This window comes from Protopterus annectens, chromosome 1.part0, assembly GCF_019279795.1.
Source record: "Protopterus annectens isolate FY-2018-M chromosome 1.part0, PAN1.0, whole genome shotgun sequence".
Classification (NCBI taxonomy): Eukaryota; Metazoa; Chordata; order Ceratodontiformes; family Protopteridae; genus Protopterus; species Protopterus annectens.
Genome location: NC_056725.1, coordinates 1,363,524,594 through 1,363,541,998, shown reverse-complemented (window position 1 = coordinate 1,363,541,998; position 17,405 = coordinate 1,363,524,594). Strand labels below are relative to the sequence as shown.

Sequence of the window (17,405 nt, the reverse complement as noted above, 5' to 3'; positions counted from 1 at the left end):
CCTCCTGCCAAGTATTCTTCCCTTCTGGATGTTTGATAAAGTTGTTGCTATTATTAAAAAAAATCCGGAAACCCTTGCAGAACAATTCCAACCTTACTAGCAAGTGTTATTGGTTGCCTGCTCTGTAGCTTTTCTATCTACCCACACTTCAAAGAACAGCTCCTTCCTGTTACACGGCTGCACTCCAAGTATCCTCAGTGAACGTCTCAGGGGATCTTATTGGAAGTGCATGGACAAGGATAAGGTCCCTGGTGTTGTAAACAAAATAGCGAAAATACTTCTGCAAAACATGTGTCACCATACTGCATGGAATGAGCCTCATCAGTACCAACACGAACTGCAAATAAACTTTTTACTAGCATTAAAACAAATGCTAACTATAGAAAATATTGTGTGTTTGTGTTGGGGGTGGGGGGTGGGGTGAAGAAACTGAATTTAATTATTGCAAACAGTCATTAAATAACTGAATACACTCAAAAATAGTATACTCTCTGTGTATAGCTCATCATTTTAAATCCTTCAAATTAGCTGTCAACTTTTTATCCGTAATCGAGTACAGGACTGAGTTTATTGTATTTATTCAAAAGCATGCGGCGCTTCCCTAAACCTGTTATTGTTTTGATAGTATTTTTTTCCAAAATGTAATTAAGAATACATGATCATTGTGGAAAACTTCACCACAGCCTATGTATGTGTTGCAATTTATTTAACTAGCTGTTTTAGTACAGGGGATTCTTGTGGTTAACATTTGCTGGAATGTAAATGAGAGTATTTTGTGCTCAGGACAGGATGAGGAGGGGAGGAGGATTGCCCATTTTACAGCTCACTGACCATTTGGCAACCTATTGAGAGGAGCGTTTGAAAAGTGTCTCTTTGTGGGCCTCGGCAGATTGGGGTGGGTGGGGGGATGCTCATCTGCATCTCATTGCGAATGCTGACGGCAGGCTGTATATAAAGGAAGCAGGCACTCAGCGGCAGCAGACACACTCGTTGCTGCATGTTGTTAACTACTGTTTGAGACTACCGGGGACCAAGACCTGCAGAGAACACAGCCTCACCACAGGCAGCAGCAAGCAAAACAGTCTCAACTTATCTTTCTCTGGATCCATACTACCCTTTCATTGTGCACGGGAGAAAGAGATGTATGAAGGCTTCTAATTTATTTTAACATTTCATTGCATCAAAATTGTTACTCTGATCCGGTTGACATCTGAGGGTCAGACCAAAAACTGTTCTGAGCTGCTTATAAAAGCAATGCTATTCATTTGACATTTGAAGACTGGAATTAATCACACCTGGATTTTCGTACCGTGCATGTATCTGGAAGCGCTGTCTTGCTACTGGGAATTAAAATACTAAGGATTTTTATTTAATCTCTATTTATTTTTGTTCTGGAATTTGGAAACACGGCATAGCTGCTCCAAATCATAGTCCACACTTGCAGTGAGAGAGATCCAGAAGGAGCGGAGAGAGACTGAAGGGAGACACCGAAAAAAGACGGAGCAAGCCTGTAAGCTGTCCCTTCCCTTTGTCATTCACCAGATCTGTCAATCAGTAGACGGGCGTATCAGAGTAAAAAGAGACTCTTGAAAAGAGAGAGAAAAAAATAACAGCAAACGGAACATCTATTGAGCCAGGAGCGCCGACTCCACTGCAGGCTCCAGGAGAAACCTCAGAAGTCAAACCCAAGGGATCTCGCCAACCAGCGATCAAACCATGGCGCTTAGGTCAATGGTAAACGCTACCTTGCTCAGTCTTCTGGTTTACCAGGTACAGAATGTTTAATTCAGTTTCAGCAACTGATATGATGTGTCCTAAGCAACCTAAACTTTATATACGCCACATTTCTATTATTTTATGTACAAAAATCACATTTTACTGGGATTGTTTAATCTTGTTGGAAACTGGGCAGGGGCTAAATGGGGGAAGTTACACTAATTGATTCGAATGGACTGAGGTTTATATGAAGGCTTGCTTTCTGTGTATTCTGAATATCATGACCGTAACTTTAGGGTAGTCAAACAAACGGTCAAACCAGTGCTATTAATTGAGTTGTAATTTATGTAAACGCTAAAGCAACTGCAACCCGGAACAGGTGAGACTGGTGGGGAAATGTTAGTGTTGCAGTGTAGTTTTCAGGAGAGTTGCTAATGTACTACTTCATTCTCCTTTGCAGGTTTACAGTTCGGGAGTATTTGAGTTAAAGCTTCAGGAATTCCTCAACAAGAAGGGAGTGATAGGGAATCAGAACTGTTGCAAAGGAGGTGCTGACTCGGGACTATTACACTGTGAATGCAAGACATTTTTTCGGATCTGCTTGAAGCACTACCAGGCGAACGTGTCTCCAGATCCACCGTGTACATATGGCAGCGCTGTCACTCCTGTGCTGGGTTCAAACTCCTTCCAGATCCCCGAAATCAATGCAGACGTTGCCTTCACAAACCCCATTCGCTTCCCATTTGGCTTCACCTGGCCTGTAAGTTGTCCTGATGTTTACTCTGTATAACTAGAAACTTTCAGAGGGATATGTTCGCTGGTTAATAGTTCAGACAGCTGCAGCAAGTGGCTTGCAATTTTCCTAAGGAGATAATGTTATTACCTTGCATAAATTAGTTGCAAAAGTTGTTAGTATATTATAATTGAGAGGTGGAGATTCATCTGAGTTTCCTGTATTCAGTTATTAAAAATGGACATTCCGGGAGTACTGGAAACAGTTTTAGATGACTTTCTCTGGGTGATTCAGCTCAAAGCCAGCAAACCCATCTAGATAACCGAGACCGGTGGAAGAGCCAAGCAAAACACGACTCTCTTGAGTATTCTTTCTCGTGTGTGTGTGTGTGTGTGTGTGTTGCGCCAGATATATACAGTACTAACTGTTAAGTCCATCGCGGAAGTAATTTTAAACTAGGTCTGATTGAAACTGCCTGCTCCATTTCAGCCACCAGAATAAAACAGTGCAGGCATTTCGTGTAAACTTATGGCAGAACTTTGCAGCCCCATTTTAGGGGCTGTCTGCAACTGCAATAATGCTAGCGGAAAAGTGGAAATTGTTGGTAAGGCAGTTGACTGCTTCAAGTTCAACACCCGAAGCGTGCGGTACACTCACCGCAATTGTTTATTGTGGGCTAATTATATTGGAATGCTATCCACCCAAGGTGGTGGATTTAAAACTTCATTTTTATTGCACATTTTTTATTTCACAAATAAAATGAATCATTCAGCAACTTTTCTTTCTATCGTGTAAAAGTCTAATTAAGTGATTTTAGTGCATGAGGTTTCAGCTGCCTTGTAAGTCAAGTATCTTCAGAACTCAGCCCTTATCATTTAAAGTTTAGTAGCTAGCAAGATTGTGTATTTCATCAGCATGTAATCTACAGACAGTGATATTATATTCTGTCTTTGTGTTTGCGTTTGCAGGGGACCTTCTCTCTCATTATTGAAGCTCTGCACTCCGATTCTCCGGACGATCTCTCCGTAGGTACGACATTTTCTTAGTTCACCAGTAGAAATATTACTGTTGCTGTGTACAGCGTCAATTCTTTTTCAGACTGAAGCTTTAAATAATATGTTTAATCTTTGTATTATGTACTGTTAAAAACTATCTCGATAGGGTGCGCTTCCAGGGAAAGAGAGAAGATGTGTGGGTGTGAGTCAGAACTATAGGTTATCATTAATTATATTTGCATCTTATTCTGTTGTAGTACACAATAATTTCGGCATGGTGCACTTTCAATGAGAAGAGATTAGAAGAGGGAATGTGTGTGTGTGTGTGTGTGTGTGTGTGTGTGTGTGGTTGCGCGCGCACCCCCAGCCATAAGTTGTAGTTATTTGTCACTATTGTAATACGCAATACTTTCGGTATAACCCGAGCTGTTTTGCTTGTACGTATATGATACAGTTTGCTCTCTTCTCCTTTCAGATAACCCGGACCACCTTATCAGCCGACTGGCCACCCAGCGGCACCTGACCGTGGGCGATGAATGGTCCCAAGACGTGCACACAAGTGGCCGCACAGAACTGAAGTACTCCTATCGCTATGTGTGCGATGAGCATTACTACGGCGAGGGCTGCTCGGCCTTCTGCCGACCTCGTGACGACGCATTTGGACACTTCACGTGCGGTGAGCGAGGCGAGAAGGTCTGCAACCCGGGCTGGAAAGGCCAGTACTGCACAGAACGTAAGTACCACCAACCATGCTCCCCATTGCAAAACGTCTCTGATGTTGACTGATATCTTTTTCCCTGCCCATCATAACATTTTTAAATTGTTGGTAAATAACTCGAAGATAATGGTAAATAATTTCAGGCATCAGAGTTTCATATTTCATGTTGTTCAGAAAATGCATGTTGTGAAACCTGTTAGTTATATTAACTTTTTAGTGAATTACGCCAAAAGAAGAAGAACACTAACATTAAAACGTCGCTGATTTGTGGCTTTTATTCCCAATCATTTTGCATTGTGGTAGATAGAACTAATTAACTGCTGTAACATAGTGCTGTGTTTTTTAGACTGCACAGGGCATTTATTCTGCGGTTATTTTCTGCTGTGCCGTGTGTATATTTCCAACTGACAAACGACTGTAGATACATAAATAAAATATAACCTTTCAACAACTTGGTCTGTAAGCGTAGGTAGGCTATCCTCAACGGTTCTGAACACCCCAGACTACACCTATAAAATTTCAGATGTGTCAGCTTAGCTTGGTGTTTTGTAGTCTGCTTCCCGTGTCTTCCACGGTTGTCAGCTATCTTTAATTTTCAGAAGTATCACTCATTTGCGCTGAAAAGTGGCTACAAGGTTGCAATTATGTGGTAAAATCAGTCTGCAACTATAAATAAAACACACACTGGCCCAACCCCACTTAACGTAACTGTTTTCTAATTTAGTAACACAACTAAGTGAAACGTATCTTATATTTTTGATTGGTAACTTCTCCCCGTATAATATTTGTGAATAAGGCCGAGTAAGACGTGCTTAAGTGCCAGCAAATGTGGCATTAAAAGCCTAAGCTTTCTGATTTATATTCTACAGTCTTGAGTTACTATCATAAGTGAAAACGTTCTAAATTGGTTGGTTAACTTAACAGTGCATTGATCGATGCTGTTTTGGTTCCCTAATTCAAAAAAAAAAAAAAAAAATATCTGGCTTTATTTATCTGAATAAAAAAGTTTGCTCAGAAATCACGCGCGTGTCATAGATTAGATCTAAGGATCGATTGGCTGCCGTGAAGCAAGCTTGGTTTTGATTGGATGAAACGGGCGCAGTATTGTTGCAGACGGGCAGCTGCCGAGGGAGAGGAGACAATAGAGCAGCTGTCCTGCATTGGCACCCTGCACACCAGCTGTCCACTCTTATCTCGGCACACGGGGGTGGGGTGGGGGGTACTAATGGGAGGAGCTTTACGCGCAGAATAGTTAAAAAAGGACTTCTGACCCAGACTTTGAAGAAAAGGGGCTTTGTGAGGCTGCTTTTGTTTGTGTGCAACTATGTTAAGAAAATATCCGTCCATAGTGATAGCCAAAAGTATTGCAGTTGTCAGGCATATTTCAGGAATAACAAGGACAGAGTATTTTACATTGAGTACATGCATGATATAAAATGAACCATTTGCTGTCAGTGTTGGCACTTACCACTGTTAATAGAAATGCTGTTATAATGCAAAATATGTATTACATGAAATTTATGTTTTAAATGTTCTCTTGCAGCAATCTGTCTTCCTGGTTGTGATGAACAACATGGATATTGTGACAGACCTGGGGAGTGCAAGTGAGTATCTTTGAAACCGATGAACCATTAATATTTAACTGGAAAGTAATAAGTAACTTTCTTTTGTGATAGTGGTTTGTCCTTCGTTAACTGATAACTAAACATTTCTGCTAATTCTGTATAGTAATCCTGAACTAAAGGTGTTAAAAAAGGCAAAACTTCAGTGTTATTAATGAGTATTAGGGTGTTGTACTTAAATGTTAACATTAGAGATGGCAGATGGCAGAGTAAAAAGTATGTAGAGAAGTATTTGTCATTAACAACAGAGGCAGCAGTAGCTGGAGAAGGTGGAAAGTGATAACAGCATGTAAACTGTTCCTGTTTCCCACATCAGAAAGTTTTCTGGAGGCTTTTTGGGAAATCAGATGCTTGCTTTAAGCTTTGATATGTTTGCTGTGATTATAGTAGTCCCCCTGCCCAAAAAATAGATAAGTAAAATCACTCTGTAACCCTCTGCACCTTTTTTTATAGATGCCGGGTTGGATGGCAAGGACGTTATTGTGATGAGTGCATTCGATATCCAGGGTGTTTGCATGGCACATGTCAACAGCCGTGGCAATGCAACTGTCAAGAGGGCTGGGGTGGCCTTTTCTGTAATCAGGGTAAGTTATTTGCTGATACAGCATTTTTAGTTAATTAGTCATTATTTGCAAGTTTTGTATAATTTGTTACAAAGGACAGCCTGTACAAAAGTTTGTTTTTGCCCTCCTTTTCAGATCTTAACTACTGTACTCACCACAAACCTTGCAAGAATGGAGCTACTTGTACCAACACTGGTCAGGGAAGTTACACCTGCTCCTGCCGTCCTGGATTTACCGGCTCCAACTGTGAGGTTGAAATTAATGAATGTGATGCTAATCCCTGCAAGAATGGTGGAAGCTGCACTGTAAGTATGCCCTACTATGTTTCCTGCATGTAGCTTACTGTTTTTTTGTAATTAATAGAAAAGCACACCAGAAAACTGTATATTTTTTCTGCGTTAACAGTATGCAATCTGAGCTATTTGTTTTGTTGGCAGGTTAACCTGAAAAAGCCCATTACCTTTAAATATTTTGATCTCATTAGGAAAGTTAAACAAAGGTTATACACAAATTAATATTCTTAAAGAGTATGTTTGGGGAAAAGCACAATTCAGCGTACTTCTTGTTAAGAAAAAAAAAGACTGAATCAGTTTGAGAAAATGAACAGCCATTTATTTTTTTTGTCTGTAAATGCACATTAAAATACCTTTGAACAATCTATACTGGTGTATAGCAGGTCTGTAGATCAACATGCAAGCAGCATACTTTTTCTTTGATCTAATGCTATGCTTACAGTTACAATACAGGAAACAAAGGCATACACATTTTTAAAAATGTACCCGTGACTATTTCATTGTCAACAAACTATTTTCATTTTTTACTTTTCTCAATCTTAGTGCATATTCTGCCTTAGTGAAACAACGATGCACTGTGATATGAATTAATGTGTGTTACGTAGGCTAGGCGGGTCAGGCAAGCTTGCACTGTAGCCCATGCTCATATTTCTCAGTACCGTAATAGTGTACAACAGTTTTTGAATGCTTACTGAAAGTATAGTAGTGTAGTCAATGTGTAAATGAAGTGCAGGTTTGTAAAATGTGTGAAATGTTGCACACATCACTGACAATCTTCTCGTTTTCTCCCTTTTCTCTTTACAACAGGACATGGAAAATAGCTTTACATGTACTTGTCCTCCAGGCTTCTACGGGAGAAACTGTGAGCTGAGTGCCATGACATGTGCTGATGGTCCTTGTTTCAATGGGGGAAGATGCACAGATAACCCAGATGGTGGCTATGCTTGCCTTTGCCCAGTTGGTTATTCTGGCTTTAATTGTGAGAAGAAAATTGACCACTGCAGTTCAAACCCATGTGCTAATGGTAAGAGTTATACAGAAATTACTTTTTTCACTGGTGATAAATTCACTGCACAATGTTGGAATGCATTTTAAAACGAAATGGAGCAAAATAGACATGGCTTGAGAGAGAGAGAGAGAGAGAGAGAGAGAGAGAGAGAGAGAGAGAGAGCTATGTAGAATAAAATCTGCTCTTTCTCATCCTAGAGTAGTTTAGAAGCTAAGTAAAGCTATTAAGATGTATCCCAATGATATTAACAATCTCTCTATATGCACCACATGCATATATGTCCCAGTTTTGATTTATTACTATTTTACTTTTTGTTTATTACCTGGGCAAGTCACTGATCTCAGTAGACCCTTTTCAGCAACAGTGGTAATTTATATTGCTTACTTACAACTATTATTTATTTAATTACCATTGTTATTGTAATGTAAGAGAATTTAATTGGTTTCAAAGAGTTAAGACTTAGTTCTGGTAACTTAAACTTGAACTGTGACTTTAAATATTTAGAGTGACAATTTTTCCAGTTCCCTTGCTAATATACTGTTTATTTTTTAAAATTAGCTTAATCATTTGTTATTCATGTAGTTAAACTCATGTCAACTCAGGAGCAAAGGCGATATGTGTGACACTCTTTCTCTCTTTCTCTGTCTCTCTCTCTCTCTATATATATATATATATATATACATAGAGAGAGACAGTACGTAGACAGTTGCATGCATGCAAATATGGACATTTTAGGGTAACTGCTTAGGCAGTCAACCTATATTGGGGGATAGGATGAAACCAGAGTACACAGATAAAACAAGTGCAGACAAGGTAAGAACGCACAGATGCCATACAGACAGCAGCCAGTGTCTTGGAAAGAAACTAGGATTTTTGATAAAGAAGAAAGTTTAACTAGTGAGCCTCTGTGCTGATGTGTTAAGATGCTTTGTTCTTTACAGATCATTTGATAGTATGGTTATTTTGCCTGTTTAGCTGAAAACATTTGTATAATTTAGGTGGTAATTTTTGTAGGTTCAGATACGCAGGCGAGATGTTTGTAATGCAAATGCAAACATATTTGCTGTTGCTGGTGTACTGAATCCACTGCAGATATAAATACTTGTAAAAAATCATTCATTTAAATATTTGAATGCATTTATTTATGATCTGACTTGAGTATGAAAAGGGTCCATGGTCTGATGTACATAGCCAGTAAATTAATTATAAGTACATAAGTGAAAGTGTTAAACCAGTTGCATGGTTTACTGGCATTTTAACCTGAAAAGACTCATTGCCTTTAAGTAAAAATTGATCTTATTAGGAAAGTTAAACAAAGGTTGTGCAATATCCTACACAAGCAATCCTGAAAAAAAAATTCCATGCCATTTATATTGTACAGCACATAGTAAGCTATATATCTTCTAGTCTGAGGGTGCAAGCTGTTTTTTTATCCATTTTCTCTGTATAACTTGCTTAGCTAAGAAATGTGGATGTATTCATATATTCTGCTTTATGCTATAAATAACAATCACTAGGTTTTGTATGTGTGTGTGTGTGTGTGTGTGTGTGTGTGTGTGTATGTCTTCATACAATCTGAACTTCTTGTTTAGAGAGTAATGCAAGGTTTAACACTTCTCTATTATTTTATTATATGTGTGGCATTTTACAGTATGCATAGTAGTAAAAAAAAAAAACACTTTGGTCCCTTGATGCACACTTTTGAAATGTCTAATCAGCATATGGTATACTCTGAGATCTGGATATAGTGCATTCCCCCAGCAGCAATAACATAATGTGAAGAGGCATGCTGCATCCTCAACCCTCTCCCCTTAACAGTATTTTATGTTTCATTTAAAAAAGAACAAGGATTAAGGGGGTGACAGCCCGTGCAAGTGCAGTGGCAGGCAGCAATTCTGTGCAAACAGGGTATATGCTATTTAATTTAAGATGCAGTAATTTATTTCTGATTCTTTAAATATAGATTTATTGCTGCTTCATGAACCTGGGGTGGGGGCTCTTACCCTTCTAAATTTATTTAGTTATTGTTACAATGGCAAACGTTATTTAATTCATATTATTGCTTGACGTTCTTACCTGTCATGACAAACATAAACATCACAAATTTCCTTCTGTCACTCAGAATAATCTTACCCACACCTGCACAGACCTTGGTGTGGGCACCTTCAAGTAGTAAATTGTTACATTTCCACCACATTTGGTTGAACAGGTTGTCCATTTGGGACAAGGAAGTCCCCTTTAAGGAAGTACTTTGAACTGTAAGTCTGGCAGATAAACAGCTCCTATCTTTACACTGTAAATGACATGGAGTGTACTGTAATGAGTAATCCAATGTATTCTAAATAACAGTTATTTACAATCTTATCTTTACAGATACGAACAAACTGCATAAAATAATTTTTTACTGGTAGATAAAACATTTAGAATCCACATAAAGTTATATCCTAACACAAGCTTTACAGAAAGAGTTTGTAATTGTAGTTGTATGTGTATGTGTATATGTGTATGTATATGGACTTGACTATTAATATTTTCTTAGAGGATGTTTTGCATAGTACTGTGAAGCAAAAGAGTAAGCAATGTGTTTCTTTTCAGGAGCGCAGTGCCTTGATGTTGGGAACTCTTACATCTGCCAATGTCTGATAGGCTTTGCTGGGAGAAACTGTGATGACAACATGGATGACTGTGCTGCACTCCCTTGCCAAAATGGGGGAACCTGCCAAGATGGTATTAATGACTATACCTGCACCTGTCCTCCTGGATATAGTGGAAAGAACTGCAGTTCCCCAGTTAGTAGATGTGACCACAATCCATGTCATAATGGTGCCACATGTCATGAGATAAACAATCGCTATGTATGCAAATGTGCGCGGGGATATGGAGGACTCAACTGCCAGTTTTTGCTCCCCAGCAGTGTCGTAGGTCCTACAGATAGTCCAGATGGTGACTTTCCTTGGATTGCTGTTTGCGCTGGGGTTATCCTAGTCCTCTTCTTGTTACTTGGTTGTGCTGCTGTGTTTGTCTGGGTCAGAGTGAAAACTCAGAAAAGAAGCAGCCAGTCTGACATATGCAAGACTGAAACTGAAACGATGAACAATCGGACTGACTTTCAGCGTGGGAAAGACATCTCCATCAGTGTAATCGGTGCCACTCAGATCAAAAACACTAACAAGAAAATAGACTTTCTCAGTGAAAATACTTCTGAGAAAAATGGCTATAAAGCTCGATATCCATCAGTGGATTATAATTTGGTACATGAGCTGAAGCATGATGATGCAGTCAGAGAAGACCTTGACAGGTGCAGCAACAAATGTGATACAATTGATACACAACTTGATATACAGAGCACAGTACAGCTAAAAAGGTAACTAAGTAAAATTTTTTTAATAATAGCACTTGACCTGCAAGCAACAGTTTTTTTATGTAATATATTTTTTAAACAGTCCAACTTTTCTGTTTTAACAGTGAGTCTTGTGAAAGGAAACGACCAGAATCTGTGTATTCTACATCTAAAGATACAAAATACCAGTCAGTATATGTCATATCAGAAGAAAAAGATGAATGCATTATAGCTACCGAGGTAAGCCTGGCCTTCTTTTTTCCATTCAAATTTAATTCAAGTTTATTTATTGGGAAAGAAACATTTTCTTATGCATGTCTCAGAAAGTTTCAAAGTGGTGAGTATGCAATGGGTAAAGTGAGGAGAAGATCACTAGCTCATCCAAATGTCCTCCTCTGGTTGTTCTACCTTCACTCACAAATATACATCTTTGTCCTTGGCCTCCACTGAAGAGTCATGGGTTAGACACATGCCACTAAGACATGACCCCTTTTCCTACCTCCACATGTCAAAGCAAGGAGGCAGTGCATTTACTTTCTGCCTTCCCTGGGTGGTGCTACAATGGCTAAGCTACTAGTTGACCCCATATCATCAATGGGGCAGAGAGATGCCTTGCCTTTTTAATCTGTAGGCCAGCTGTCTGAAATTAGTTAAATATTATATGGTACACCTCCTATGGCAAGGCATTCACTCTCATAAGAGCTCTAGTGACTTGTAAACGCCAAAGAGATCATCAGGTAGTTTACATTTTTCCCAGAACAATGTTTATGGAATAGTTGGCAGAGTACTGCATGGGTTCCAGGTCTTCAGTTTTGTAATGGTAGCATAGCTACATGATGGTTCGGCAGTTTTACTTTATTTAAAGCAGCATGAACATACGTTTCTTAAAGTGTGTGCTCTGATTTTGTAATGATCACATGTTGGCTTTATAATATAATAGTATTGAGATGACATTTTAGATTGCCAATCGTGTATGTGTGTTTCCCTCATTTCACAGTCCCTGTAACAGATGTTACTTGTTATTTTTGAGTATACCCAGTCACTCACTCCATAATTGTAAACAGATTAAATCACTATAGTTTTCTAATGACAAATGATTGCTCAGTCACAAGATAGCTTTACAACCACAAATTACAATTGCAAGTTTCAGTTTTCCTCATGAATATACTGAAGGAATAAGGATTCAAAGCCCATGGCAAGCCAGCCAGTCTTGTGTCTGCCTTCCATTTTTACAATCCCTATATCAGGTGCTGCTTGCAGCTGTCTTTGTGATGTTTTGTAATGGTAGCATAGCTACATGATGGTTCGGCAGTTTTACTTTATTTAAAGCAGCATGAACATACACGATCACCAAAAATATGTTAAAAATTGTAAACAGACCACATTAATGTAAATAACTGCAAAATGTTGATAAGTAGCAAGGTAATGTTATAACCTCAAGTTAAATTTAAAGCAAATTTAAATGTCTGTCCACCCATCTCATGTATGTACTGAAGGACTGGAAGTTACAATGTTTGCTTTTCTTAACTGTCTTATGGCCTCTGGCAAGCCATTATGGACTTCATTTCATAACAGAATCTAGAACCAGACACGATATAAAGTGCATTAGTGAAAAAAGTGTGTTTATTTTTTTGAACATGCAGTCTTTGCAGTATCCCATGACTTGTGTATACACTGATATTGTTACAAATATTTGGCAGTTGATTATTTGTTCCTGTCTAGAATGGCAGCATGCTATTTTTTTGTCAGCAAAAGTTAGACTTGAGTAATAGAACTTGGCTGATAAGCTGACTTTTTGAAAGAGTTTGCTGTTGTTAGGGATTTGTTCTTTCCATGAAGTGCATCAGCTTCAGACTTGATTATATTAGGTGCAGAGGTGTAGAAATCATGCCCCCCCCCCAAAGAAAGGCTTCCTATGTAAGTGGTGAGATTACTTTGTTTTTGGCTCACATTTTGAAGAACTGTTTTTTCATGAGTTAGTATGAAGTTAATATGGAGTCATCTAGAAGTGTTAAAAACCCCAACGTGCACCATCTTGTGCCTTAACTTTGCTATAAAGTGTACATGTATGCATGTTGTGTTATGGCAGCAGAGCTCTTCTGTTTTTGTTATGTGTGATTATAAAAATCAAGTAAAATTGCAACCTTCTATTTGACTAGCCTGCCAGGTCTAGGTACATCACTGTCAACACTTTAGTATCCTATTATGCCATGTTATTGTCTCAGTTTAGTAACTAAAATTCAGTTTTTTTCCTAATGAAATGAGAAAAGTGTTAGATTAGTTATCTCATATTTTACATGGCTGCATTTTTTATTAATTTTAGATAAAGTTATGCAATGAGTGGAATGTGTAAAGTCACAAACGACAACCAAACCAAATGCCTCGCAAGTATGGCGTGCTCGGTCAAACCATAATCAAACAAACTCCAACGACCAGCAAAATGCGATACATGACACAAGCCTTAAATCAAGATGATAATTTTAGATAATTTTAGATACTTAGATATTTCATTATATACATATATATACATTCAAGTTATGTATGTATGAAATTACCGGCCCATTAGCTTGACAAGCCTTATCTGCAAAGCCATGGAGAGGATCATAATGGACCTCATAAATAAAGACATAGGGAATTTGCAGACTTTGGATCCAACCCAGTTTGGCTTTGTCAAAGGCAGATCATGCCTTTTAAACTTGGTTGACTTTTTCGAAACAGTCACCAAAGCCATTGATGAGGGAAAGGCAGTCCATACAGCCTACCTCGATCTGGCTAAGGCCTTCGATACAATACCCCACTCGGGTATCATTGAAAAACTCATCAGCTTAAATGTTAACCCATACATCACAAGATGGGTTGCAAACTGGCTGAGTGACAGAACCCACAGGGTCAGAATTGCTGGCGCCATGTCAGACTCAAAGCCTGTCACAAGTGGTGTCCCACAGGGATCAGTCCTGGGCCCACTCTTGTTTGGAATCTACTTTTCCGAAGTACAAGCAAACACAGGAGGGTTATGGCTGACAAAGTTTGCAGATGACTGCAAACTGGGCCATAGTAGAAAACACATCTGACACAGATATCCTTCAGAAGGGTCTCACAGAAACGGATAACTGGTGCCAGAGCCACGGCCTAAAGTTAAATGCCAAAAATGCATAGTCATACCCTTCGGAAAAACAAGGTTACCCCTAGCTACCAAATAGGTGGCAATCCACTGAGCACAGAAGAAGTTATCAGGGACCTGGGGACCCAGGTTGATAGTAGTCTGTCATTCGACACCCATGTAGCTAAAGTAGTTAGGAAGACCTTCTACATTGCCCACCTTATCATGAAGGGATTCTCATCTAGATCAAGGGAGGTTATAGTCTCCCTTTACTCATCACTCATCAGACCAATGATTGAGTACAATGCCCCATTCGGAATGTATCTGACCCGACACTTGCAGCAGCTGGAGAGGCCACAAAAGTTCCTCACCAAAAGGATAAAGGGTCTCAAAATCTATCCTATGATGCCCGACTGAAAGAACTCCAGCTCTATTCAGTCGCCACCGCTTGCTCAGAGGTGACCTTTGCCTAACATACAAGGCCATGTCAAACCCAGATTTGATGAATATGCTTCACCTCAAAAAATCTAGATCCATCAGAGCCACAAGGGCGGGAGACTTAAACCTCGACACAGCTATTAACAGGACGTGCTGGAGGGATAGATTCATCACCCAAAGACTCCCTATGCTGTGGAACAAAATCCCGGTACATGTGAGGCAGAGCATCTCGCTGGCCTTGTTCAAGAGGAATCTTGACCAATGGATGGGAGATCGCAGATATACCCCAGGGATTACCTCAGTGTCACTGCTCGACAGAGGCACAGCAAAATAATGGGTATAGTTCCCCATACTAAAGGGGTGGCGTAAGCCACAAAACGATGGGCTAGGCTTGTAAATGCCCTCGGGCAGATAGCCTAGTATGAACCTATAAACCTATGAACCTATTACATAATCTTGTATATTCCTATATCCAGACCGCTTTCGGCTACCAAGCCTTCCTCAATGGATAGAAAACGTTTTTTTAAACATAAAATAATCACAAGTATTTATACTGTTTCCTAATCAATGGAAACAGTGGTATAGCCCAAACCTAAATAACATATCCTATTTCTTGACCCACTTACATATGTACATATAATATAATGTCATATATCTCATTTCCCAATATTGTATATTAACTAAGTAGTTGATAATGTATAACAAGAGATTTTTATGGGTTATAACTAGTTTATTATAAACACATATAGGTTTGAATATCGTGGAGCAGATATAAATGTTGATACTTAACATATCAGGATATTCCAATAGGATATGTTATGAACTCTAGGTTTATTGGATTCTAGAGAGATTGAACAGTTTTGTTTGTTGATACTTAGATATTTCATTATATGTATAATTTTTTATATACATATATATACATTCAAGTTATGTATTATGCATCTGTTAGCATGATATATCAAACTAGTTACAGACCCATAGTAAACAGATTATGAAGGTGGAAATATATGGGTCAAGAAATAGGATATGTTATTTAGGTTTCTATTAAACTTAAGGATTATTTCCCTTATTTTCTTTACTTATTATGTATTGAAAGATTTAATTGTTTTAGTTGGGCCTCTCAATGCAAATAGTTATATATACAAGAATTGTTGTGTTTTTCAATTTATCATAGTGCAGTTCATTATGTGTGTTTAAACGCTCCAACCACTAGGTTGGGCTATACCACTGTTTCCATTGATTAGGAAACAGTATAAATACTTGTGATTATTTTATGTTTTACAAAACCTTTTTCTATCCATTGAGGAAGGCTTGGTAGCCGAAATCGGTCTGGATATAGGAATATACAAGATTATGTAATACAATTATCATCTTGATTTAAGGCTGGTGTCGTGTATCACATTTTGCTGGTTGTTGGAGTTTGTTTGGAATGTGTAAAGTAACATTTTGTAAGCAATTTAGCTGTTATCAGATTATACATAATCATTTTACAAGCAAGAAATTATTGTTGGGGTTTATGCTAGAGGTATGTTATACCTCAAGTGGTTGAAGGTCCTCATCATTTGTTTATGCATGGTTCTAGTGTCCTGTTATTTTGTTGTTTCACTGCTAAAAGCCATATCCAAGCAAAACATTTTATTGGGGCTTCAGGGTTTGTTTTGCAGTCTCGATATTTAGAAGCTCTTGATTAAACAATTATATTGTGTCACTTAATTTGTGCCAGATGTACATGATCTAATTCTTTTGTTTTTTATTAAATATTTCTTAGGTATGAACAGGAAGTGATGTCAGAACTCTTCCTAAATTGTGCAAAGGAGATTTACTCCAATGAATGCTGCTGATGGAGACAGGGGACTGTTCCTTCACTGGTTGTTGCTGCTGCTGTTGCTGAGAGACTAAATTCAGACTGAGCTGGTTCTCTGCTGAATTAGCAAAATGACTAAAAAAGATGGACACTAACCCAGGGTTTATGTTCAAGGATTGCCTATTGCACTGCCTTTTTTGGGGATATTTCATTGCACTATGGACAGCGTTTATTTTGTATTTAATAAGTGGATTAGAACACACCAGAAGGAGTATGCACTGGTCAGTGCCCGCTTCAATTCCTCTGAGTCTTTCTCATCTTGAAGTCATGATGCAAACACTGCCTTTCAGTACCGTTGAATGCTAAAGTATGTTCTTTTAGGTCAAGATGTGTGTGTGTGTGTGTGTGTGTGTGTGTGTGTGTGTGTGTGTGTGTGTGCGCGTGTGCCTGTGCGTGGATGAGTGTGCATTTTTTAAGATGTAAACATTTTTCAGAATGTTTGTAAATCTTAAGTATTTTTGATGTCATTTTTTCATAATTTAATTTTGTTAAATATGTACAAAGGCACTTCAGGTTTATGTAATTATATTTTTTGTACATAAATGTATTTATGGAATATTGTGTAAAATATTATTTGCATTTTTTACTGTTTTCATAATGAAGGGATTCATTTTTAAATATTTTTCCAAAAATAAATATTATTAATAATATATTTTTGCTTTCCATAATTACCTGTAGCTCAAGATTGCTTCACTCAGAAACTAGCCTTAAATTTGGTTAGAGAGTCAAATGATTAGTATTTAAAAATACATGAGCAATAAAATGTCTTTATACTTCATTCAAATATTAGTTTAATTAAAAATGATCTATGTTTGGCTTTAACAGTCCGTCCAATACGTGTAGTATACATTATGGCTGAGAAGGATTAGAGATGCTTATTAGGTTTTGAGACCAATGGCTAAAGTGAAGAAGAACCAAAGAAACTGATTTTAACTTTCAGAACTGTAATTTGTTTTTGTAACTAAATATCTTCATGTAAAACATGGAGTTACATGTTTTTGAATTGGAGTAGAG

The 17,405-nt window shown here is 38.2% G+C and overlaps 1 protein-coding gene across 1 annotated transcript; it reads left to right on the top strand.

The window, feature by feature from the left end:
- The first annotated feature begins 963 nt into the window (after window positions 1–963).
- Window positions 964–17,175, top strand: DLL1 (delta like canonical Notch ligand 1). The gene is made up of 11 exons (XM_044066885.1): window positions 964–1,770; window positions 2,177–2,476; window positions 3,418–3,478; window positions 3,920–4,177; window positions 5,706–5,766; window positions 6,238–6,368; window positions 6,483–6,652; window positions 7,448–7,664; window positions 10,245–11,013; window positions 11,115–11,229; window positions 16,296–17,175. The coding sequence occupies exons 1-11, from the start codon at window positions 1,717–1,719 to the stop codon at window positions 16,299–16,301; spliced, it is 2,142 nt and encodes a 713-aa protein (XP_043922820.1). The 5' UTR covers window positions 964–1,716; the 3' UTR covers window positions 16,302–17,175.
- Window positions 17,176–17,405: the final 230 nt, after the last annotated feature.

Coding starts and splice junctions, on each gene's coding strand:
- DLL1 (XM_044066885.1), top strand. CDS start 1,717: ATGGCGCTTAGGTCAATGGTAAACGCTACCTTGCTCAGTCTTCTGGTT. Junction 4,178..5,705: donor AGGCCAGTACTGCACAGAAC/GTAAGTACCACC, acceptor GTTCTCTTGCAG/CAATCTGTCTTCCTGGTTGT. Junction 6,369..6,482: donor TGGCCTTTTCTGTAATCAGG/GTAAGTTATTTG, acceptor CCTCCTTTTCAG/ATCTTAACTACTGTACTCAC.